The sequence below is a fragment of the Phodopus roborovskii genome, unplaced genomic scaffold, assembly GCF_943737965.1.
Source record: "Phodopus roborovskii unplaced genomic scaffold, PHOROB, whole genome shotgun sequence".
Lineage (NCBI taxonomy): Eukaryota > Metazoa > Chordata > Mammalia > Rodentia > Cricetidae > Phodopus > Phodopus roborovskii.
In genome coordinates, this window is record NW_026125575.1 from 2,745,888 (window position 1) to 2,772,998 (window position 27,111).

The 27,111-nt window shown below is 47.6% G+C and overlaps 1 protein-coding gene across 1 annotated transcript in view; it reads right to left on the minus strand.

Annotated features, from left to right (window-relative positions):
- Ptprn2 (protein tyrosine phosphatase receptor type N2) overlaps positions 1–27,111 on the minus strand; it is a 629,714-nt gene that overhangs the window by 542,786 nt on the left and 59,817 nt on the right. Inside the window, exon 2 of the mRNA XM_051177829.1 lies at positions 21,814–21,864. Coding sequence (XP_051033786.1) covers positions 21,814–21,864 — 51 coding nt within the window. The remainder of the gene's footprint in view (positions 1–21,813; positions 21,865–27,111) is intronic.

Genomic DNA, 27,111 nt, shown 5'->3' on the forward strand with positions numbered 1-27,111 from the left:
TTATTCATTAACAAATAAGAGAAACATATTTACAGAATGACCTCTCTGATCATCTCCTCTTTTCTCTAAATAAAAAGAAGGGTTTTAACTTTAACATAGTAAGATATTTAACAAAACAGTTATCAAAAAGAACCACAGTCAACAATAGTCTATTAACATTTAGCAAGATTTAAAGAAATTATTTTATTATCTATTTTATCTTTGTGAGTTTAAAGTCTTATATGTAACTTTAATCCTACCTAAGGAAATAACTATCTGTCTTCAACTCCATCAAAGATATATATATATATATCAGAGACAACTCGCCTATTCAGTCACCCAAAGTTCTTCTGTAATGTTCCATTTAGGCCATAGTGTATCTGGCAGACTCCTCAGCAAAGTAAGAAATTTCAAAATGTCCCACCTCTATTGACAGTTTGTCAGTCACTTTTCTCTGTGTCCTGCAGACTGTCTGGCAGACTCTTCCATGAAGCAGGAACTCTGTAGCAATGTCCATCTTGTTTTAGCAGTCACTTTTCTGTGGGTCCTGCATGTCCAGTTTATACACCATAAAGTCAAACAGTCCAGACATGAGCAGTATCTTGCCTAAATGGCTAGTCTTGCCATATTGAAAACAAACTCCATAACGCATTTCCTTTGATGTCCATCTTCCTTTCTGACACAGGTAGTGTTGCCAGAAGCAGTTATATCTCACTATTAAGAAAAATCCTAAACCATTTTAAATGCTATATTCTGTAGATCTTTGAAAGGTTTGAAGAATGCCTATCCATCTCAAATACATCTCTGTATATCTAGAAAACCTAACTTACCTAACTATAAGTTTTGACTAGTATAGGTAACTATCTATATTCTGTACTTAATTATATACTTTTAAATGAGCTATATAAACACAATACCTAAACAAGAGGAGAAATATACATATCTCAAAATTGACCTTAAATTTGTATCAATAAATGAAAACCCATTCCAAAACAAAGTATGCATACCTATAACATAATTCCCTTTTTTACCTTTAAAGAGATTGGTTGTGGCCATTATCCATTTATAACCAACCCCAGTTAAATGAAAACAAACATTTATAGACAATATTTGGGAATTGAGGCTGTCTCCTCCTCCTCAGAGGGCCATCATAAATGTAGCTGTCTGTCATTGGAAATCTATGAGAGTGCAGGCGTACAACCAGTTACATAGTTGGCTGAGAGCATCTGGTTCTGTCCTGGCTAGTCCCTGGGGGGACTAGCATGATCCAGTCCTCAAATTTCACTTAGTGAAGTATAATCTGACATTGATAAAAAAGAAACATTTCACCCACCTTCTGTCAGTAAGGCAGGTTGAAACTTCACAAGAACAGAGACTGGCTACTGTATTACTTCTGAGAGTGGATTCCAAAGCAAAAGCCTCAGAAAAAAAAGTGTCCTTTCTGCTCATGGGCCATGTTTCTTATATAAAATCCTTACACGTGGCCCGAGTGCTTTTAAGTACCAGAACCCTGTACAGCCAAGAGACCCCAAGCTGCCTACTACAAATATGGGACCCAGAAAGCTGAAGGATGAGTTTGAGGTTGGTACCTGGGTCCCATGAGACAAGTCTGTGTGACTCTCAGATCGACTGAAGAAAATATCAGCAACAGGGAAGGCTACAACAGTCCCACGACAGTGTATTGTTCATTGCACTGAGCTCTAGTGACCAGCTCTGTCCACAGTGATCAGCTGGACAATGCGTGAACTTATCGTCACAAGTTATTAGATATAAAGGGTTTAGACATTGTAGACTGCACGTGGACATGGCCCATCTAGAAGAGGGTGTGGAGCTCTGTAGTTTTACAAGCTCCCTCTGTGGATCCAGACACCTGGACCAGACCCAGCCTTGTAATATACAAGCGTAGGGCCAGTGCTTTAAGAGGTGAAATGGGACGTGATCCCCTAGAACCATCTTCCATTCTTCCATTCCTACTCCTATCACTGCTACCATCATGCACAGCACATCATTTTCTCAACAACATTGTCACAATTGCTATTATCATCGTCGGCATCATCACCACCATCACTATCATCACTGTCAACATCCTCATCATAGCCATCGTCACTACGGTTACTGTCATTATTCACAACCATCAACGTTACCTTTGTCATTACTGTCATTGAAATCCTCATCGTCATCGTTAGCAGCATCTCTGTCATCATCATAACCACGGATTCGTCATCATCACCACCATCGTTGTCTTCCTCTTCATCTTTCATTCTACACCATCGTTTTCACCGTCATCGTAATTGTAACTGTGATTAGCATTATTGTCATCACCACCACCATCATCAACATCATCAGAATCACCACTGTCTCCATCATCACCATACTCTTCACTGTCATCATCACCGCGGTTGCCGTCATAACCACCATCAATCAGTGTAATCACCACAGGCATCTCTTTCATCAGCTTCACACAATCACCCCTGTCATCACAGCTGCTGTGCCATTCAGTGAATTTCGTCTGCATGGCAGCTTCTACTACGGCCTTTGTCCCATGATCACCAGCTATTGAATAACCCCATTTTAGACACATGGAAGTTGAGGTTCAAAAAAGTTGAACAGCTCGCTTAGGAGCTAGGTAGAGAGGGTAGCTCAGATTATAGAATAGAACCAAGCTGCCTATGCGACAATCTGGAACACAGATCTAACTAGCTGTGTGGTTGTGGGTAGGTTCCCTTCCTGTTATACATAGACACTGAATAAACCCATCAGTTGAATTTTGTTGAAGAAACACCGCCTTCCCACCAAGTCCTGTCTAAATCTATTCTGAGTTCCTCCTCATATGACTCCAATAAAATAATTCATATGAAATCTACAAAACATGCTAAGGTACCAGAAAATATCTATAATAATTTGTAGCATTTTTTATAGTCTTCATGTATTTTAGCTAATGTACTTAATAATAAAACACAGAATACTGTCACTCAGACTAGGGTTATTTACCTAAAACAATTTTGCATGGCAATTTGCAAAGTCTTCAATGGCAAAGTACTCATTTGCATTGATTTGCATAACCACAGAGAAACCTCTTCCACACTAATAATGTTCATGCTTAAAACCAGAGAAGTAACAAGAGCTCACTCGCCCTCTCTATGCCTTAGGCTTCCCTGCACAAAGCACAGTGACAGCTCAGGACACATCATGGGGAATTTTAGAGTTAGAAGGCTTCATAGAGATCATCTGACCTGGCAGGGTTCAGCTCTGAACCCTCCTTAGAGTCACCTTTGGGATATTACAAAAAGTAGGAAAGAAAAGGTCACCCTGGAGATTCTGGTTGCATTGTGCTCTTTGCAGCCTATGCCTCTGTTTTCTAAAAGCTGCCACATATTTCTTGTGGGCAGCCAATGCTTCATTTTACAGAAAAAAATGTGAGAAGCGACTTCCCAGCAAAGACTGGAGGCAGATCCGACTAGTCCTATTATTTCTCACTTCCAACTTACTGTATTTGAACCCGGGGGTCACAACTATGTGCCCAGGTACGCCCACACATGCACACACCCGGAGTAGCATTCATACTGATAAATTGAGCATAGTATTCCACAAGGGATAGACCCAGGAATGCATGGTTTGGGTCTAGTTGTGTTGTCTGTGTTTTTTAGGGGACATATAGACGAGAATGAGCTGATGCATCCTTGCCTGCCAAGAACCCCTCCTAACACCATTTTAAAGCACATTCCTGTTCCCTTCAAAAAAGTAAGAACAGCAGCAAAGCCTTCCAGATCACCAGCGAGTTGCACCGTGCAGCCAGAGAAAAGCCTTAGGCGCTAGGATCTGGATTTCCCCCACCGTCATCATAATGAGGTCTGGGGAAATAACAAAGTAGAAACAGAAAAATTCCATTTGGACACGAGTTATATTAAAATATGATTATAGCTTTCTATGTCACCAACCAGGGGGAAACAGCTTTAATAAACTTTATTCTTTCTGGCTGGAGAGCTAAGACAGAGCCAGTAGAACAGACTCCTAGAAATCATAGCTATGCATTTTAGAATCTCAGGGAAGCTGTTGAGTGCTTAATATAACGTTGCCCTTCTCACCTCTGCAAACTCAAACAAGGAACTGGCAAGCAGAACTCAAAATGCAGCGTCCTCACTGATGGGACAGGTCCAGAAGCAAACAGGGCAAGCTTACATAAAGGGGGGGGAAGGGCAATGGCATTACAAGGTGTAGACAAACTTGACCCAATCCCAACGTCACTAACTGAAACACATCATGGTGTAAAACAGTGAAACACCCAGCACAGGGCTTGTCCCTATAGGTCCTACAGCCACATAGAACCGTAAGAAATGGGAGTAAGGCATCTTAGTGGATGGCCAGGGAATACTGGGAGAGTGGGTCACGTTACTCATAGATGGGAGTTCTAGCCCTACAAATATCCTGGGGACAATGAGTACCCATGGCAAGGGTCCCTGGCAGCATAAGAAGACTTGAGCATGGTCCTCTTCAAACGTGGACTTTGGCCTGGGGACACCAATACTAACAGGCTTCCGTTCATTTTATGTTGCTTCAATTCCTTCACCACTTAACACTGCTCAGAAGACTGGGAGCTTGACCTTTGACAGCCTGTCTTCTGCATGGTCAGATTGGACCTGGGGTAACAGCCAGATAAATCTGCTCAGGCATCTTAGGTTTGAGAAGCCGAGAAGCATGGCCCAAATTTCAACGTTCTCTGTGTTCAAGGCATTATAACTCTCCCCCACCCCCCACACACACTTCTTTAAAGTATCAGTTTATGCTAACAAAATCCGATTTATTTCTTTTGTAAGTAGAGGAAAGAATAGAAAAGGAAAACACCCCACCCCCAGGGAGAATCCGGCGCAGGATTTTCCCAGAGAGCATCCCAAGGTCCACACAACTGATTTCAAACCAGATGAACAAGGTAAGGAGATGGATCACCCCCAACACAAACTGACTCCTGAACATTAAAGCGACCACGAACACTTCCTAAATGAGTGCTCTAGCCAATCTCTCTGACTTGAAGGTAACATGACTGGTTCATCCCACCTGCTCAGACTCATTTTTTCAAGAGAAAGGGATAATACAAAGCGGTCACAAAGCAGTCCAGTTTGCTGCGTTTCCGTTTCCAGCCTGGGAGCTGTTCTTCCAGATAGCTTGTGTGTGTGTGTGTGTGTGTGTGTGTGTGTGTGTGTGTGTGTGTGTGCGTGCGTGTGTGTGTGTGTGTGTGTATACATGCATGCATGTGGTGTGCTTGTGTGCATGTGTATTTGTGTGTTCATGTGCATGTGTATGTATGTGTGTGTGTGTGAATGCTGCGTGTGTGTGAATGCATGCACGTGGTGTGCTTGTGTGCATGTGCATTTGTGTGAGCGTGTGCATGTGTGTGTGTGTGTACGCATGCACGTGGTATGCTTGTGTGCATGTGCATTTGTATGAGCGTGTACATGTGTGTATGTGCATGCATGCACGTGGTATGCTTATGTGCATGTGCATTTGTGTGAGCGTGTGCATGTGTGTGTGTGTGTGTGTGTTGGCACTCTTCATGTAAATACTAATAATGGAGCCTGTGGATTAATCTTGATTGCTTAACTTGATTGATATATAATTACCATTGTAAACAAATCTCCAGTCACAACTTTTGAAGCAGTTTCTAGACTGGGCTACCTCTTCTGGAAGGATCCACCCTATGTGTGGACAGTGCCATTCTTGGGCTCCTGACTGAATAAAGAGCCCAAAGGAAAGCTATGCAGAATAACACCATCATCTGCTTTTCGACAGCAAATACAACATGATCAGCTTACTCAAGCTCATATTGACTCACCTTCTCCACCATGGTGGATCCACCCTCCAACTGTGAGCCAAAAATAAACCCTTCCTTCCCTATGTTGACTTTGTCGGATATTTTGTTGTGGCAACAGGAAAGTGACTAATTCAGGACATGTAAATAACCTCCTCCTCTCTGTGCTGTTATCCTCACAGAGAGTCCACAGCGCACATTAATCCTATGGCCTGGGCAAAGCATGTAGGGAGTTCACTCAGAGGAAGAAACAGAAGACCTCTCATGGGTAGGATTCTGCCAGTGTGTCACTAGCAATTAACACCGAAGAGGAGGAGTTTGCTTTCTGGTAAGTGAGGACCATGCCTGCCCTTCACAGCTCAGGATGCAGCGGAATCTAAACAAACAATAATATATACGAAAACACAGTGACCTTGCCAGCTTAATGCCCTTCAAGCCCCACAGTACATGCTGGCTGTTGACATGACTATGGAGTAGCACAGAACACTGGGACCTAGGCCAGACTAAGACAAGTTCCAGCTTAGCCCCTGCTCTCACCAGCTCAGTCGGGAACTCAGGGTGTGTGCTGCATGCGTGGCAGAGCCACATGGACCAGCCTCCCCCAGTGGATTCACAGTCACAAATGCTACTTCTCTTGGAACTATACTTCCAAAGGTATCATAAACAAATGTCTCTCAGATGGTAACTGCACATCTGAGATTCCCAAGGCTAGTCACAGCATGTGCTGGGTCTGGGAGCTGTCTGTCTACACTCCTGCACCCCAGTGCTTTGAGGCCATACCATGGCTGGAAGTCAGCCACATGGGAAAGTTCATACAATTGAATCATGGTGTGGCATGGCTATAGCTACAGGGAGCCAGCTACCACACACTGGACAGCGCACCACGGACTAGACTCCCGAAGTCCAGCTACACACAGACATTCACAAGCCCAGAGCAGAATCCTCAGTCCCTACATTTACCTCGACATTCAGCTTTAAGGGCTTCCTGGACTGTGCAGTGACACTGATACTCATTCATCATCTGGTCTCTCGGTTATGGCTAAAAAAATATTAACAGCTTGGTGGTCTCAGGGACCCATTTCCAATGCCCTTAGCAAAATGAACCAAGATGAGAACAGAACTTAGCAGATCTCTCTAGCTTTGCAGCAGGTGTAAACTCAAGAGTCCTTCAGAAGAGGAGCTGAAGAAATGGCAGACAGCACTACCAATGGAAAACGTACCATCCTTCACTGCCCTCACTAAACAAAGCATCCTAGAAGGACCCTGTCCTGTCAAGTTGCACCTACAACAGAGCCATGGGCCTGAGCTGACACCAGAACCCACACACAGGAGTCCCAGCTCATCCCTTATCCCTCCCGGCCCTCATCCCCGGAATAAGACTGCAGATCAGAGAGACTAAGTGTACACTCCCTGTTCCTCCTTCCTCCATAATCATGCACTATCTCCATGGCAACCGGGCTCCGGGAAAAATGGAGAAAAGGTTCCCCTACTCCCTGGAAACAGAGGCTTTGTAAACTGCAAAACACGTTTTGGAACACCGGTCCCAAGAAGAATCAGGAGGGTCTGTGTGGCCCTGAAGTGTACACATTAGAAATTTAAACTTGGCTTCGAAAGATCACTCACCGATATAACAGTCAGCAATGGTAAATACAACTTAAGTATTAATTTTTGGGAAAACAAGTTGGCTGCAAGCATCTTAAAAACAAAAGGTTTCATGCATCCAAAAGAAGGGGAGGAGAGGAAAGCACGTGCGACTAGGAAGATGGAGTCAGGGTAGGAACAGAAGACAGGAGGGGGGGTGGGCGCCACCTTTCATGGTGGCCAGTCTGCTTAATTTGTGCTACCCAGGCCCTGTACCACTTAAAACAGGGTGTCCTTCTTGATAGCATCCAGGTGGGTGACAAACCAGGTCTGACTGAGGCAGAAGGTGGCCAGGTAGCTATGGGACACGAATGTTTCCCTTGTTCTATTTTCTTGCAGAACCCCACAAGCAGCCCACCAACTTCTGGCCATCAATCACTGCAAAACCTAATCCTAGAGAGAAGACACACAGTTAGGTCCGCAGACAGCCCATCTAAATGTGCCATTTCATGGAAAAGCTGATTCGGCTGGCTCTCAGGCAGGGTGGCAGAAACAGATAAATGCCCCACAGATAGAGACTGCACATGTGAGATGCTGCATTTGTGGGCTGGACCCACGAGCTGCCTGTCCTCCCAGACAGCTTCTGTGACCATGACTACCATGGCTACAAGTCACAGAACCCTGGGAGGACTATAAGGAGCCTGCTGGCACAGAACTGACAGGCTCCATGAGAAAGGATGGTTGTGAGAGGCAACTGGAGTGAGCCTGCCCCTGGGGGATTGTGAGGTAGACCAAGGAAAGCATGCAAACGAGGTTTCTGTTACACAGTTCCTTATCTTCTCCTGTTAAACCGGCGGTTTGAGGAGCTCGATTGACAGATGGGTAAATTCATCCAGCAGCTAGAGCTAAAGTGGAAAATGCTGCTCCGGACTGTGTAGCAGCAAATGCTGATGCTTGCATCCAACATGCACCCGGAGCAGGGACAGCCTAGCAAGAAGAGGGGCACCCTCTCGTAGGATGTCTGGTCCTGCCAACAGGAGCTGGTGGATGGCAGTCTCCTTTGGCAGCAGGGGAGCGCAGGGCTTCGTGGCTTTCTCGGGCTTTGACGGGCTACCAAGCAGCACGCAGTAGCACTGACAACTTAACAGGCTGGATGATGTACAGAACAGTCTCAGTCAGCTGTCTCGTGCCCCTCGACACCTGTCCTTGCAAAGCTCGCAGGGCTGATGCGGTGGGGCAGCTTCTCAAACTTTTCAGGCCCAAAGCCGTGGAATAGAAGCACCTCCCCTCCACATCCCATTGTGCCATGCAGGGAGACCCTGGCCCCCGCAAGTTCAGGACAGGACGTGTGGCCCATGCAGGGATGGCCCTGCAAAGTCCTTTGCAAAAGTCTGCGAGCACATCCAGGTCCCTCCTGGTCTACGGTTACAAGGAGCTCTGTTTAACCTCATATCAGCATGGCCATTTCCTTCATCAGAGCCATCTCCAGGTGGGACCACAGCATAACACACTAAAGACCTCCAGTGTGCATTATCCCTTGCTTAGTCACCCAGCGGAAACCCAGGAAACTCGCCAGACAGGGTCTCGCCAACTACAAAATAAATAAAAACAAATAACAGGTCTTGGTCAGTGGACGCCCTGCCTCTGCTCCCAATCAATAGTCTCCATGGCAATTGTACCAGGCAGGGATTTTTCCCCAGGCTGGTCTCCTCCATGCTAATTCTCCTCTACTCCCAGGGACACAGCTTACCCAGGTCCAGTCCCTGCATGCCGACTCTCCCCCATTCTTGGGTCACTCTTTACCAGGTATGGGTTCACCTCTCTAGGCTCCCCTGTGCTTCCTAGGGAATCTTAAGACTTGCCCATTTGCTTATCCCTACATGCTGTCCTAGTTTCTTTAATGTTGCGATGATAAAATAGCCTGGGGGGAAAAACAGTGACTTAGAGGAGAACACGTTTATTTTAGCTCACAATTTCAGGTTCCAGACTATGGTAGCAAGTCAAGGTGGAAGGGACTTAAAATAACTCATCATATCACATCCACAGGAGCAGAGGGGATCGAGCGTGAGCGTGCTCACGACTGCTCATCCGGTCCTAGTTGGCTTTGAGTTGCGGTGATAAAACACTGACAAAAACAACTTGGGGAAGGGGAAGTTCCAGTCCATCTTTGGGGGGAGCCAAGACGGGAGCTTGAGGCAGAAGCCGTGAAGGCATGCTGCTCACCAGCTTCTCTCCTTGCCTTGCTCAGTTTACCTTTGTCAGAAACACTGTGGGCTCACTAACGATATTCTGGGCTCCAAACGGCTTGATCGGTCTCAAGTTCTCTGGCTCTGCCATCCAACATGCACAACGTGTTCTGTAGCCTCCAGGTGGTTCTGCTACACACATGCTGCTGTCCTCGGCGGTCATCCGCAGTCCTGGTATCTCCAGTGTACCGGAGCTGCCACTGCAGTTGAGGCCGCGCCATCTCCAACGGCCTCTCCTGGCTCCTTAAGGGCTTTGACCCTGCCATGGACGCCAGACTTCAGCTTCTCCCCATGACCACTTCAACCCTGGAGCTTCTACTGTCCCCTCACTCTCTCGTGGCCTCTCTTTAGGGAGCTTCCGGCTCTGTCAGCTGCTCTCCATGACACCTTCATGCCCGCAGAACCAACACCCCAAGGGAGACTCAACTCATCATTTACAAGCTCTGCTGCCAGCCTGGTGTGCAGCCTTGACCTCCATGTGCTGACCCTAGAGAAATACTTCCCAGAAGGTTTTGCCTGAGTGAGGACTGTCTTTGCTACGACAGCTGAGCGTTCAGCCCCAGCTGACCAGAATGACCAGTATCTATTGTCTCAGTGAAACACAGGCTTCACTTCCACAGATTAACACAGAATGTCACACGGACAGCCTTGAAGCTTTGAGAGATTCCGATTTCTCTTCTATCCCACACCCTGCGGATGGCAGGGGATGGCTGGGGGTCTGTACTGGTTTGTTTTTCCTCCAAAGTTTATCTTACAAGCTCCCACAGAATACCCCGTTAAGCTCTAAGTATGCAACAGTTTTTCTAGACCAAAGTCCAAACTGTCGCCACAATCCTCCAGTGAGACAACACAGCCACACCCTGCTTAACAATATCCCACCCTGTGGTTCCAACTCCTGCCTTAGTTTGCTTTTTTGGTTGCAGTGATAAAACATTCTGGCCGAAACCAACTTAGGGAAAGAACAGGTTGCAGCCCATCACTGGGGAAAGCCATGGAAGAGCACAGCCTCTCGGTTCACTGGCTCCGGCTTTTTCCAGCTACCTTTCTTATACAGCGTTGGCCCACCTGCCAAGGAAAGGAAGGCACTTCCCACAACGGGCTGGACCCTCCCACGTCAGTTAGCAATCGAGGCAGTGTCCCACAGACAGGGTCACAGGTCAGTCTGATGGCGGGAATTCCTCAGTTGAGATTCTCTCTTCCCAGCCATGTCCAGCAGATAGAAGCCAACCACCTACCTCACCTAACAATTTCCCTGCCTTCCTCGGGATATGAGATGTAAATAGCTGTGCAATACGAATAGCATTACAAATAGCAACAGCAATGTGACAATCCAAGCTGATGCACATAGCATGTGGTAGCATTCCCGGGAGCTGAGCCCAGAGAACTCCAAAAGGGTCTGAAACGGTGCTGGTAAGGCAGGCGACTGAAGAGGTCTGAGGACAAGACACTAACCAGTGCCACACGGAGCAGACGGCCGGTGCTCAGAGTTCTGTCCCTATCGCCCCAACTGAGGGAACGCCGCAAGTCCCCTAAGACCTAGGCAGCAAGTGGAGCCTAATTCCCTGGATGAGCCTCCCAGGGTTCAGTTTAGAACGATGAAATTCACCACATCTCTAGCATTTGTCATTTTGTCACAAGGCCACCAGACAGTGAGCTCGCCGTGGCTCCATGATAACTGTGAAAGCAGAGTCCTCCACCACTCAGGATCCACCAACAACTGCCAGCCCAGAATGCATAAGGAAATGACCTGTGGTCTCACAAAGATTCGTGGCACAAGACTTGCCAGGAAGCAGGGTCAGTGTGTGCCATGTGAAGTATGCTGCAACACACAGGGTCAGTAGCCTGGGCAGCCCCAGCAGGCACCAGACTATGACCCTGATCCTGTAAGGCAATCTGCCTCACTTTGCGGCGATGTTGCCAAACACCCCGGAGAACCATAAAACACGACACCACGCAGCACGGCTCCTCAAACATGCAGCTATAAAATAAATACGGATGAGGAGCAGCAGAGCGGGTATGAACTTGGCCACGTCCCTCCTGCTTCCCCCCCCACCCCACCCCAACCCCAGCAAACTCCTGAAAAAACATCTTTGAAGGAGGAGGAACACCCAGTCTCCAGAACCGAGTGGCCCGTGCTATCCTCGCTGTCATGGGGTGGGGCATGTATGTTTTAAAATGTTTTAAAATGAGCCACGATTTGCATCTAGTTACTCATTTGAAGGCTCGGAACTAAAGAGCTTCCCCCCCCCCATTAATACGCCAAATTAGACTTAGCCTCACATGGTTTAATTCAGTAATTAATTTCCATCCCTTTTTGGGGGGATTGATTAATTGGAATTTGCGAGTGGAACGGACTAATGCTCACACCAGTACTACTATAATCTTATCCTCACGACTAAGCTCTTTAGGCTTGTGTGTGTGTGTGTGTGTGTGTGTGTGTGTGTGTGTGTGTGTGTGTGTGTGTTCTATACACACTTACCCAGTGGGCACATATGGAAGTTAGAGGTTGACAGTAGAGTGTTCCACCTCATTTTTTTTTTTTTTTTTTTTGAGACATGGTCTCTCAGGGAACCTGCTTCAGCTAGACTGGCTGTCCATCAAGCCCCTGGGATCTTTCTGTCTCTTATTCCCTCCCTGGAGTTATAGGAATGCTCTACTGTACCCACTGTTATATGGGTTCTGGTGATCTAAACACATTCCTAACGCTTGTGTAAAAAGTGCTTTACGAACTGAGCCATCTGCCTAATCCTGTCCTGTGTTTTATTTATTTGTTTGTTTGTTTGTTTGTTTGTTTTATTTGCAGGTAGTATGAATCGAGGTTCCTGGAGTAGGGGGAGCCAAACCCACGTTAAAGGCCACTACGAGGCCAATAGAATGTCTGTGGTTGTGTAGAGATTGGAATGTCGAAGGTCCAGAGTTGGATGACAACGTACGTTGGGTTACCTCCAGCCCCTTAACAGCCACCTCTACATGAGCTAACCCTTATGACCATTTGGTAAGACTTCTGGGAATGACCAAACAGAGCACTGGCCTCTACTAGCGGGAGACTAACAATGTCTTCAGACAGCGTGGGAAGCCCACACCACAGACTCCCTTTGCTGTAACAAATGCACCTGACAGCTTCATGGATGATACGATGGTTCTCTTCACTCCATTACTATAAAAACTCCCTAAAGACAGGGGGCTGGGGAGAGGACTCAGTGGTTGGTCTTCCTGGGGGCCTGAGTTTAACTCCCAGCACCCACATGGCAGCTCATAACTGTCTGTAATTCCATTTCCAGATAATCTGATGACCTCTTCTGGCCTCCATGGCCACTAGGCACACCACACAGGCATCTGTGCAGGCAAAACACAGGTGCACATAATGCCTCCATAAGATCAGGCTGTACGACAGCCTGCAGGGAATTTTCTAATTAATGATTGGTGGGGAGGACCCAGCCCATTGTGGGTGGGGCCACCCATGGATCGTGGTCCAGTGTTCTGTAAGAAAGCAGGCTGAGCAAGTGAGCAAGATATAAGAAGAAAGCAGCTCTCTTCCCTAGCCTCCACATCAGCCCCTGCCTCCAGGCTCCTGCCCTAACTTCCTCTGGTGATGCTCTGTGCTGTGGAGGTACAAACCAAACAAACCCTTTCCTCCCCATGCTGCTTGTGGTCATGGTAACCCTCGCTAAGGTCAGGCCCCCAAGGAACTGGATACAGGATGAGAGCCTGGAGTCCCCATATTTGTTCTGTGTTAGTACTCTGGCTGAAGGCAAAGAAGTAAGCCATTGCCTTTTCTGTTCACGGCAGGAAGGCTATTAACAAAAACTAAAAAACAAACAAAAAAACAAAGAAAAACTGGACAGGGTTTCCATCAGGGTGTTCCCCATAAGCCTGATCCAAAGTGCCACCAGGAATGCTATAACCAGACACAGCAGAGCCACGCTCTGTGTCCAGAGCCTTTGTCCAGGACCAAACACCGACTAACCAGGAAGACTGTATGTATTTGTGCAGCAAAGACTGCAAACTGGAAATTAGTGCGGTGACTCACACTGGCCTCCAAGGACACCACACCACCGATCTGGACTGCCCTAATTCACGTGGCAGAAATTGCACATTGGGATGATCATAGTACCCACACAGGTACTTCCCCAGAACGGAGAGTCTCCCCGCAGCTCTCATCTCCCTCCCAGACCGCTGCCTCACACAGAAAGCGATGCTCTAGTTACCCAGCCTAATGTTCCCCGTGGAAGACTCGGTAAGCCTGTTTTCTTTACCTGCTAGTCTAAAGGGTGAAGTGATTACTTTTCTTATTCTTTTTATTTTTTAATTTCATTTTACATTCCAACCACAGTTCTCCCTCCCACACCTCCTCTCAACCCCGTCACCTACTCCCAATCCCCCTTGTCTCCCCCCAATCCACCCCCAGTCCACTCCTCCTCACAGGTAAGAGCTCCCATGAGGAGTCAACATAGTCTGGCACAATAGGTTCGTGCAGGGCCAGGCCCATCTCCCATGCATTAAGGCTGAACATGGCATCCCACCATGGGGAGTGGGTTCCAGCAAGCTAGCTCATGCACCAGGATTATATCATGGTCCTACTGCCAGGGCTTCTCTGATAGTCCAAGCTTCACAACTGTCTCCCACAGTTTAGTCTGCTTAGTTCGGTGCCCTGGAGTCTCCATAGTTGTAGGTCTAGAGTTCATGGGTTCCCACGAGTTTGGCTCACTGTCTCTGTAGATTTCTCTGTCATGGTCTTGGCCTTCCTTGCTCATGTATTTCTTCCTCCCTCTCTGTCTGGTGCTTGGTGGTTTTCTTATTATCGTGACCAGATATCTAATAATAGCAGCTTAAAGGAAAGGGCTGGTTTGTATTTATTTACTTAGATTTATTTGTTTCGTTTCATGTATGTTTGTAGCTGTGCATCACACACTTGTCTGTGCCCAGAGAAGTCAGAAGGTGGCGCTGGATCCCCTGGACCTTGAGTTTTGCAGATGGTGCTTGGACTCAAACCCACATTCTCTACGATAACGGCATCTCTCCAGCCCTGGACAAGACAGGTTATTTCAGCATACAGTCCAAGGGGCACAGTTCATCCCAGTGGGGTGAGCATGCTGGCAGGCAGTGGCTCACACTGGCCTTCGAAGACCTCATGCCACCCATCTGGAGTGTCAGGAAGCTGAGAGAGATGAACACTAGTGTTCAGATGCTTTCTCCTTCTTTTCAGTCCAAGACGCCAGCCCATGGGTTGGCGCCATGCACATGCGAGGTGAGACTTCCCCTCCAGTGAAATGTTCCTAGATCTGTCTTCAGAGGCACAGACAGTTGTTCCCATGGGGATTCCAAACCCTTTTACGTTTACAAGGAATAAGAGCCGACACAACTTGTCTTGTCTATTGGGGATGGGTGACCGTCCCCTACCAAACCCTAGCCTCCAACTGTACTCTGCTCACATTCACATTGCTTATCCCAACCCTCCTCCTCCCACTGATTTCTACGCTCTCTCCCTCTCCTCCTCCTTCCCAGGAAGGTGCTATCCATGGCCTTTGTCTCATGGTTTTCTATAAATTGCCAGGTGAAAGAAATGAAGTTCTTTCTCTCCCCAGTTTGACCATGCTGTAAACAGATATTCCCAAACCGATCATGTTTCCTCATTCTCTTTAAAGGCAAGGGAACCAACACAGTAGGCCACAGGCCCTGCATCTTGGGAACAGAAGTAGGTACAGAACCATTCGTCCTCCCGTGAAAGACAGAAGACCCTATGCCTTTGTTCACTGCTGAAGGCTCCTGGGCCAGGTACCACTAATATTAAATAAACGTGTTTACTTTTCCCTAGCACACTAATTTTGGTAAATGAGTCTCAGCCATGGCCCAAGGATGGGCGATGTCAACAAGAATCCCTGGGAAGAAGCTGTGTCTGCCAAGACAGGCTGATTATGGCTGCAGTGCCATGGAGAGGTTACAACCTACAGGCCCAGAAGCTGATTGCCCTGAGGTATGCTGAACAGCCAATCCTCGCTCGACTCTGTGTCTTAACATCCTGTGACTAATATACGAATCTTTGGAATCTATTAATTTAACAGACCACTAGCTTCTACCAATCAAAAGCTAAGGCTGTCATCAGCTAGTGGCTGAGGCCTATAGCGGAGTCCCCTCCCCCCCCATCTCGCTGGAGCTCTCTTGCTGACGTCCCTAACAATGCACTTTAAACTGGCCTCAGTTTATGACTTGATCTGCTCTATAAAACTATGGAAGTGCTTTCACACTGGAATACAGAATTTGGGGTAACCTAAATCTGTTTTCCCAGGGCCATGATCATTCAAATTCCAGAATAAACCCTCTCTTAGTCCAAGGTGAACGCTCTGTGGTTTTTGTTTTGTTTTGTTCATTTCATCGACAGTGACGAAACAAAGAATTTCTTCTACCCTGGCACACAAACATTTCTGTTACCAGGGAAATGGTGTGTCTCTTGGGGGTTCTCAGTCTCATTAATAAAAGAATTTTTAAAAAATGGACTCAAAAGGGAGCTCAAGGGCAATTTTATTAGAGATTAGAGCTGAGGTAGAAATCCTGCCAGCAGCCAGTAGGAGAGATTGGGGGGGGGGGTGCGGGGGCTCGGGTCCTTTAAAGTCCGCACAGGAATAGAAATAGCTTATCCAGAAAGAAAAGAGAAGCGCCTGAAGATTGGAAGTAGGCTAGTGAGCCCCCAAGAACAGCTGTGCAGTACACCCCCCTTATGGCCTTCCTCCTCTTCCAACCTGTTTGGCTTTCCAGGGCTTTGTTCAGTGCGCGCTCCGACTGTTAGAGCCAGGGAGAAGAGGGGCTTCCAGCCTTTCCCTGCTCACTGGCTCTTGCTCTCACTCAGGCATGTAAACCTTGACGCAGCTTTTCTAGTTCCCACTCTCCTGAGATGGCTCACTGCCCTCGGTAAACACCTTCAGCAGAGGGAGCCCTCCCGGCTTGCTGAGCACAGAATACAAATGAAGCCAAAGCCGGATGTGGACAACAGCCAGCGGTGGTGACATTTCGGGTGGAATTTTCCCGAAGCCCTCCGCTCCTGGCCACCCAGCACTTACAGCACCTGTGTGGCTCAGGGCCACTGGGAGGAGGTGGCTGTTCTCTGTTCTTTATGTAAATGTGCAATGAACGCTTCATGAATTTACGTGTTAGCGCAGGAGCCATGCTAACCTTCTCTGTGCCGGTCCAGCTTCAGTATGTGTGCTGACAACATGGACACGGGGGAGGGGGGGTGGCTAAATTCTTTAAGTGCCCATTGGTCAGGTGCGGCGCCAGGAAAGTGGAACCACATATTATTAACTGTTTTATTTTAAACACTCAGGTACTAGGTAATTAAAAGCTAGCAGACTCAAAGGTCATTGAACTGGACCCATCTACGTATCTTCTTTTTTTTTTTTTTTTTCTTTTTCTTTTTTGTGGGAGCAGGTAGTTTTGAGGCAGGGTTTCCCTGTATTGCTTTGCAGGCTGTCCTGGAACTTGCTCGGTAGACCAGGCTGGCCTCGAACTCACAGAGATCTGACTGCCTCTGCCTCCTGAGTGTCGGGATCAAAGGCGTGCGCCACCAATGCCCGGCTATCTTAAATACATTAACTTCATCACAATTTCCCTTCCTGAGAATTTGAAATGCCACATTAATAAAGACATGTCTGTAAGAAAACATTTGAAAAACAGAAAAATATAAGCAAAGTGACAGTGACTATCCATTTAAGGAGCCATATCTTGGCGAGGCCTTTGAGCCCTTCCCTTCCCATCAGCACAGCCATCACCAAATCAAAGGGTTCGGCTCACACAATGCTGCTCTAGGCGCTTTTGGCACACTCCAATTCTTTCTTTCATTCATTCATTCATTAGTTCGTTCGTTCATTCTTTCTTTCTTTTTTCTAGACAGGGTTTCTCTGTCCACACTCCCTTTCTAACATCTACCTAATAATATCTGCATCTTGAATAAAGCAGAAGTGCATGGCTAATACTGACTGCCAACTTAACCAGGTCTAGAACCACCCAAAGAGCAGAACTCTGGGCACACCTAGGTTAACTGAGGTAGAAGTTACCCTAACTCCAGGCAGCGCCACCTCGTTCGGGTCCCTGCTACCACACCTCCCCACCATAACAGACTGTCCTTTACATTGTAAGCCATACACAGTAAACCGCTCTTCACCTAAGTTGCTCCCTGTAGCACGTTTGGGTACAGCAACAAGAAACGTGGTTAGTACCCTAACTATAGAAGCATTCCCTGGGGCTGGAGAGATGACTAAGCAGTTAAAAGCACTGACTGATCGTCTAGAGGACCTAGGCTTGGTTCCCAGCACCCACATGGTAGCTCACAACTAGCTGTAACTCCAGTCCTAGGGAATCCCATGCCGTCTTCCGGCCTCTGTGAGCACTGAATGTACGCATCGCACCGATGGATATGCATGCAAGTGAAACACCCATACACGTATAAATAAACAACGAACGTTTTTAGAACATTCTTATTTCAATATTAATGATACATCTGCCGTGTCTGGCATTAACATAGTTATCACTGCAGCGTAGTTATCTGTGCTGGAAGCATCCTTTAATAGTTTGGATTAATTCATTAATAATCGTGGATTGCTTCTTAGAATGTCTATCTCATGAGTCAGATTACAGGTCGGGACTGGTGCAGCCCGGAGACAGTGGTGTAATGTAAGCTCCTCTATTTAATCTTTGCAAATTTGATTTAATTCTTTGTCGCTCATGGGATTCCTTTTTAGGACATATTGTCTAGTTTTTGATGCACCTTTCAGAGTTACTAGTGGTGGAAGAAAACTCACTCCCACGTCATTAGAAGCAGATTTCCTCACACTTGGGAATCCCATTTGCGTCGTCTAAACTCTGTTTTCTTCAGCCCACTCCAGGATGGCAAAACACTCAGAACAGCTTTTCCTCTAATGACCAAACCACCATTTCAGAGTTTACATTTTCCAGTGCTTCCGGTTATGGGATAGTGTGGTTTTTGTCGAGAAGCGTCACCAAAAGCAAACACCTGTATGTTTAAGGTTGGTCCCCATTGGTAGAGTCAATCACTGAGAAATGGTTGGATCCTGAGGACCCTGCCCTAATCAATGGGTTGGTCCATGTATTGGTAGAAATGAAAATGTGGAGCCTTGTGTCCAAAGGAGTACGGACAGCTGACCATAGAGCAACAGTTCTCAACCTCCCTGACGCTGAGACCCTTTAATACAGCTCCTCATGTTGTTGTGACTCCACCCCCCACCACCACAAAGCTATTTTTGTTGCTGCTTCATAACTGCGATTTTGCTACTGTTATAAATTGTAACGTAAATATCTTTGGAGCTGGAGGTCTGCCAAAAGGGTTGTGGCCCACAGGTCGAGAAAGCCACTCCCATGGACTAAAGTCCCTAAAACCACAAGGCAAAAATAAGATTCCCCTCCTTTTAAGTTCCTTTTGCTATTATTTTGCCATAACAATAGAGAGCTAACACACACGATGGCAATGATATACTCGTTCTGTGAAGTTTCCCCTCCCAACCATTCTCAAGTATACAGCTCAGTGGCATTAGGAATACTACTGCCATGCAATCATCAACACACACCATCTTCTAGAACTTTCTCATCCCCTAAACTGAAGCCCCTCACCAATTAAAACTCCCCAACCCCCATCTCCCAACATCTAACTATCTGTCTTTGAATCTGTTGCTCTAGGAACCAGTGAAGGAAAAAAACCCTATTGCGTTTGTCTTTTCCTGTGGTTGGCTTATTTTACAGAGCACGATGTCCTGGGTCAGTGATACCCTACTGTGTACATGACCAGGTTTCCTTTCTCCGCCTTTCCATTTTGGGGATATAATGGGCAGTGCTGTAGTGCCCACAAGTGTGGGCACGTATGTGTGTATATATTCTTCTGCTGCTATTTTAGGCATATGCCCCGGAGCAGGATTGCTGACTCATACCCATGCGTAACTTTTAATGAGCAACCACACTGTTTTCACAGCACCGAGACATTTCACCTTCCCTCCTCTTCCCCCAATTCCCACTAACGCTGTTTGTGTTGTTGTTATTATTGTTTGTGTAGGTGTGTTTATTTGTTTTAACCTTACTGACAATCAAGCCAGGGCCTTGAACATACAAAGTAGGTCTGTACCACTGAGCCACACCCCTACCCCTAGCCCTTTCTTTGCTTTCATTTGCTTTTTTTTTTTTTTTTTTTTTTTAGATAACAGATGTAAATTGACTATGTTTAGCTTTTGACATTCTTTATAAATTACCTCATTCCATCCAAACACTTTAAGTTTTTTTTTTTCAAGGTCTGTAGGTATCTAAGACACGCAGATTAGCTAGTAAGATTATACATGTCTGCCTCTATCCTAAGAAAAAGGGAGGAGAATGAAAGAGACTCCATGTATGAATACAGGCAGCCAGGACTCCAGGCCACACCCTGCCCCCTGACCACCTGTCCAAGTTCACTGAGCCTGGCCACGCCTCTCTGTTCCACCAGCTGGCAGGCTGAGTTATACAGTCACCATGACAACAGTAATCCAGGCCAGCAGCAACAGGATGTTGTGTTTCTTATGACTCCTGTCAGCCACAGCAAACACCCAGGCTTGCTGCACTTGGCCAGCCTGCCTTGCCATTTCCTAGACCTAATTGCACTAGAAAAAGGTGTCAAATACTGTCTTTTCCCGTACATCAAGCCCTGAATATCTATATTTACATTTAAATTGCTTTTCTTTCCCAAAGAATGGAAAGCTATTATCTTAATAATATGCCTATCACTGCAGGTTGGGAAAGCAGGTTGGAGTTAGGGAAGACAATAAGCCAGAGAGTGATTGTGGTTCCCTTCCAGACTTGTTTTCTGCTGAGGGGAGGGTGACAGTTGTGTCTGTCATTTTGTTAGTGCTGTGTGTCTGGTTACACTAAACACACACACACACACACACACACACACACACACACACACACACACACACACTGTCCTTTATCATTAGAGCTTGGTGGATGATGGATTCAGGCTGATAAGGTATTTTTAAGACAATATACTTAATGCTTTCTCCCAAAAAAGCAACACAAAGTACAATCCAAGAAGTCTGGAGTCACGCCAGCCAAGCTACATGGTTGGCAGGACCCACACCTGCCTGGCCTGGCTTGTCACAGTTTCCACAGGAATGTTCCCCCAGAAAGCAAACACAAAGCAAGGCTGGGGACAGTTGGCACCCGGCTCTCCTTCCTTGCCAGGGCCAGCGCTGTCCTTCCCTGCTGGCTCTTGCTGCCAGCTCAGACACACATACAGTTCTCCCCACCTTGAGATGCCTGATCTAGGCCACAGGGTTGGCCCACGAGCACTTGGTTTAGTGTTTCAGCACAGACAAAGCTTGGCCAACAGTTCTTTATTATTAACCAGTATGAGAAACATATACAGAATGACATCTCCCATCAGTCCCCCAAGGCTCGTGCCTTCTCTGCAAACCGAGCAGTCTGTAGGCAACCGTGGCTGAGCAGGGCCACAGGAGGGCACCTGTGCCAGATCAGAATTAGCAACACTTCCCCTTCCCTCTTATAAGCTAAAGGGAAAGGCAGGCAGTAAGGTAAGAACAAAGACACTGCGTGCCTCACAGCCTGCCTTGGGTTCCCAAGGGCCCCTGCAGACCCAGCCTCACTCTGCAACACACAACTGTGACCATCTAGCATCATGTCCATCCCTCCTCTAGTTCAAACAGCGAACTTCCCAGAACTGGCCACCCACCACACAATAGATTTCTTCATCTAAGAAGTCCTTGGCCACTGCCCTCTCCTTGTCAGCCCAACCCTTCCAGGAGCTGGTTCTAGGAAGGATTTCCTGTGAGATCAGCTGGAAGACACAAACACAGAACATGTGTAGGCATCACCCACAGGCTGGGTGTGGTGGGCAGCGAGGGCTAGTGCTGACGAATGCCGGCACGCTAGATCTCATTCAGCCTCTCCTCCCTGCACCAGAGTCCATCATCAACCATGCTCCGGCCTCCTGCTGCAGAGAACATCCCTAAACATGGGGACAGGGGGGGAGGCTGATGGCTCTGAGACACACATCTGTGTGTGAGAACTGTCTCCATCCACGCATCCAAAGACAGACACTGTTTTCCTCTTCAGAACACACAGCCCCCCGGGCCTGGAGGCCGCCCTCCTACTCCAGAGCAGAAGAAAAAGAGTCAGAGCTTCAGCAGCGCCCCATGTGGGACCCACACTCACCATTAACACAGGTCTCCGATGATCCACACAGGCCATCCTCAAACAAGCAGCCTAGACAAGAGAGACAGAAGAGCAGTCAGTGGCAGAGAAAGTGGGCCCTTGAGGCTTTCAGACCCCCCTACACAGGCCCCCATGACAGCTGGCACAAGGGCACAGATAGTCAAAACTGTCCTCAGCAAGTCGTAAGACCTAAAGCATCAAAGGTGTGGCTACAGTAGGGTGTTTGACTTATTCTAAATAACAACAGACCTGGTCTGAGGTGTGGCTACTCCTGACCCTCAACGCTAGGGAACAAGAAGTTGAAACTAAGGTATGGTTACTAAACCCTTAGAATAAGCCGGGAAGAAAAATCTGTTTGTTCCGTATGCATGATACCATGTTCCCCCTTTTGGTTAAGGTATATAAGAGTGGTGGAAGATAAACTCGTGGCATTTCAGTATTGGCTGATCTGCCCTCATAATTTTATTCTGTCTCTCTGTCTTTATCATCTAGAGATAGCCTTTCCCTTATCCACACACCCCCCCCCTCCACTCAGGATGAACCTGGGACTGCTCAGCTGGTTCAGATTGCAGCCCCACAAAGACAGCTTCCGACACCACGAAGACCACCTTCTTCATGATGGTGCTGGGTTATTCTGAAGCCATTAGAACAGACCCTAGCATGATTTGGACAAGCTCTTTAGCAGGAGGATATACCCGGCACACCCTGTGTCCTCAAGACCATTCCAGAGAGAGCCCACATCCTTGGCATGGTCGTCTATGCAGACAACCCTTTCCCCAGCCTCACTGCATTGCCGAGCGGCCCACCCAAGGAAGTCCCAGGGGCTTGGGGCTGAGCTCACAGTAAGTGGCATCATGGGACAACAAGGACCAGACCTCAGGGAGGGACGCTGGCACCTGCCCCTGTGGTTCTAGGGAGACTGGCTGTTGCTACAGGGAGGCCCCTGAAATGTCAGTGAGGAAAGGACAAGCATATGAAGGGAAGCAGAGGACATGAAGAGGATGGAGGCAAGGGACCTCTACCTAAAGAGATCACACAAAGGTGACTAGCCTCTCCCTGAGGCTGAAAGAGACCTGGACCGCCTCTCATGAAACAGGAAGCTGAGACAATGGCAAACATACTCGCCCAGCAGGGAATAGGGTCTGGGTGCCATCTGTACAGTGTGTCAAGCCACCCTGAACACAGGGAAGAGGTAGGGTCATCTGGCCTGATGACCCCATCTAGGCAGGGTCTGGGTGGGGCATGAGAAAGGCTTCTATGTCTATTCTGATGACCCCCCCTTAGGGATATAATAATATATTCACACCTGTAGCAGTGCAGTGTTGGGGACCCACAAACACAGAGTCTGCTCTGACTATACGCATCTTCCAAACAAAGTCTAATGCCTTCATGACTGTTTCTCCTAATCATCTACCAAGACCCACTCAAAAGTCCCCCATGGCATCATCCTCACAGCCAGGCCAGTGAGTTCTGTCCAGACACCACATGGGACCTGCCACAGTGTGTCACCCTCTCAGGAGTGAGGATTTTGGGGTCTTCCTTGCATCCTCTGCCCATTCTTCCGGGGCTGCCCTTGTGTCTGAGTCAGTGAGTACAAGGCAATTGATAAACTGAGAGAAAACTATTAGCTAAAAGAAATATAACTGAACCATTAACTCACAAGAGTCGGTACAAATAGTTATACCTGTGGCAACCAATGGCACTCAGCGGACACAGGTAGCATGAGACACAAAACCAGGCTAGCTCCACACAAAGGAGACACGGCTCTGGGAGTCACAGGAGCCGGTGGCCTCCATTCATCCTTATGATCACCCCCATTGACATGCCAGCGGAGAAAGCCACGGCTGGCAGGGTCCTTTGCTTAGCTGACTTGTCTTGAGGGGACTCTGGGTCACACCCAGGTGAGCTGTCTCCACACAATCACTGATGATGGGGGAGGTCCTTCTGAATGCTGTGAATATATGTTTCTTTTATTGGTTGAAGAATAAAAGCTGACTGGCCAGTAGCCACGTAGCTGCCAAGGAAGCCAAATGCCCAGGCATCACCGGGTAAGCCAAGAGCTGCATGGAGATACACATATTAATAGAAATGAGCCAGCCCATAGGAAGCCTGAGCCATCCTCCAAACAGTTTATAACTAAAATAAGCCTCTGTGTGTTTCTTTGGGACTAAACAGCTGCGGGACCAGGCGGGACAGAAACTTCCATCTACAACTTATGCAGCCCTGTGCAAACTGCCCACTGGTGTCTACACTTGAGACTAGCAAGCTTGAAGCTCAACTGTAGCAGCCTCTGCCCTAAGAGATGCCATGATTTTTTTTTTCAAAACAATGATACAATCATATGGAAAATGGTATGTTCATCTCCTAAGTACATTTTTGGCATATCTGTGTCAACCAGTTTACCTCTGAAGCAACCCTGCCTCGTGTATATCTCCACTCCCCACCCCACAGCCTCATCTCACCCAAGGCCACACCCTCGTCCATAAGCACTGGATTTGAGCAGTGTTTTAAGGCAGAGTAGCCATGGCAGCAAGCCTTTTAGGGACACTGGGGAGCAGCAGACAAGAACCTAAGGCTGTAGGCCTAGGCATCATGCTGGCTCGCTACGATGGCCATGTGGCTTCTCTGATCTCAGCACTGTAAGCAGTAAAATTAAGGCCAGGTTTGTCAGTTTCCGGGCTGTGCCCATTGGACCGCCAGTCTTCCCCCTCACTGACATCCAGCAGAAGTGAACCGTGGGAGGCTCCCGGCAGCCTGATACCTCTCTCCTCCCAAAGCACGGAAGTGCATGGGCACCTTAAGCTGGAAGGAGAGAGGCATCAGGGGTAGCTGTGTACAGTGTTCCATACCCTGGCCGCAGCAGTGGACACACAGCACTGTTCCACGCCCTGGCCATGGCTGTGAACACACAGCACTGTTCCATGCCGTGGCCGTGACAGTGGGCACACAGCACCGTTCCATGCCCTGGCCGTGGCCGTGGACACACAGCACCATTCCACACCCTGGCCGTGGCCGTGGACACACAGCACTGTTCCACGCCCTGGCCGCGGCAGTGGACACACAGCACTGTTCTACGCCCTGGCCGCGGCAGTGGACACATAGCACTGTTCCACGCCCTGGCTATGTCCGTATATATGCAACTCTGGTGAGCACCATCACAGTCCTCATCAAGTGCCCACAGGAAGATGCAGACAAAGGCAGGGTTTCAGGCACAAGTACAGACACACAGCTCAGTTCAGGGCTTGCTCGCAGAGTTCTGTGCTTATCACATGTGATGGCAGATGTCAGAACTCTCTAGAAAAAGCATAGGCTTCCTGTGTCTGCCTGAATCACACCAGAAAATTAGAACTGATGGAACAAAGTGTGCATCACGTGTTCTGCTAAGCTCCGGCTACAGCAAGGGAACCTGGCTCCAGCATCTGCCCAGCTCGAGTCACTGCAGGAGCCTGATGAGCTTGTGCCTCACTCAGATAGAGTCCAGGGAGACATTCCCCAGAGGTGCCAGGAGCGTTTATCTCATGCTACAAGTCACGGCGTGCTAATTGCCTGCTAATCTATGTGCATTGTTACATGCTCTAAAATCAATGGAAATACATTTCATTGTAAATGTCAGACACCTGATAACACTGATTGTTGTGGCAAGTCATCCAGAGGGAAGGAATGTCACAGCAGGCACTGGGGCCCCACCCTGGAGTGTGAGACTTAGCTCCTCCAGGCTGCTCCACCCAACCTTGTCCAGGCACACTGTGGCCAGAGGCAGACCCTCAGAAGAACACAGCTCATAAATGGTCTACACCTAAAGCCTGAGGCAGGCAGCCGGTCCCCAGAGAGCACCCACATGAACCTTCTTCACAATGCGGCAGGTAGCCTGCTTCTAAAACCGCAGTTGCACAGTTGCGTAGGCTAGGGACTTAGCTCAATGGCGGCACTTGGGGGATAGGGGGAAAGTAGCAAGCATCCGGCTCTGGATCCTATCCCCAGCACTGAACAAACAAACCAAATCCACCTGTAATTCCTTAGTATTAACTGTTGTCCACTCTTCCATGAAGTATGTGGCATTTCAAACATTCTCCTTCGGCTGACCACCCCCAGAGCAGGGCAGGGAGCTTGGAGAATTCTTCCTACTTGCTATGTCCACTAGGCTCCCACACCTCAGCACACACTGAATACATGTGGATATATGCATGTACACACTCGTGGATGCATGTATGCTGGTGTACATTTGCACATGTGGGTGCACAACCACATGTACGTCCATATGTGTGTACACATGCACCTTAAATGAGTAATGAGTGCATGCATGGACACTCACACATAGGCAGCCACATAAACATATATGTGTTCACACTCTTAGATGTATATTCCGTTCATGCCCACACATCTGCTCATGCATATATGGTGGTACATTTATGTCTGCACACACATATACACAGGAACTCACACATATATGTGTACACAATTTACTCAGATGCACGTGCATACCTATGTGCACACACATGTGTGCACACCATTAATCCATGTACATATTCATACATGTACACATACATATATCTACGCATGCACATATATGCATACTGATCTTTCTAGCTTTAATCCTAATTACCTTTGTTTTCTCAGAACACAAAACCATCCTTAGTCATCCTTCTGGTACCTTTATGTTGTTGTTTTCAAAGGGGAGATTGACCTATTCTGGACCAGTGTAGCCCTCCCATCCTAACTTCTTTTTTTTGTTTGTTTGTTTGTTTTCATTTTTGTGTGTTTGAGACAGGGTTTCTCTGTGTCAGTTTGTATGCCAGGCTGACCTCGAACTCACAGAGATCCACCTGCCTCTGTCTCCCGAGTGCTGGGATTAAAGGCGTGTGCCCCCACCACCCAGCTCCATCCTAACTAAAAGGGTTGTACCTTTTTGTGGTAAAACAGCAAATAAAAAGTCACAACCTCCCTGGTTGACAGGATGCCTGGCCCCGACTACCGGTGCAGCCCACACCTGTGTGGTCCTCACTCACATCCACCTGAGTAGCACTTTCCAGGGCAGTGTTTACATGCCAAGCTCCTTCCCAATTCTAGGCCTCATGACCTTGGCAGAGAGAAGGAACCTCAGATTCAGGGACCTTCCCTCCTGTGGAGAGAGGGCTGTATTAACTGATGTGGGATGTCCTTCTGTATCCTGCAAAAGTGTGCTGCTTTTATTGGTCAGCAAATAAAGCTGATTTGGCCAAGGGCCAGGCAGAATTGAGTTAGGTGGGAAATTCAAACAGAGATACAGAGAGAAAGAACTGGAATCAGGGAGACACCATG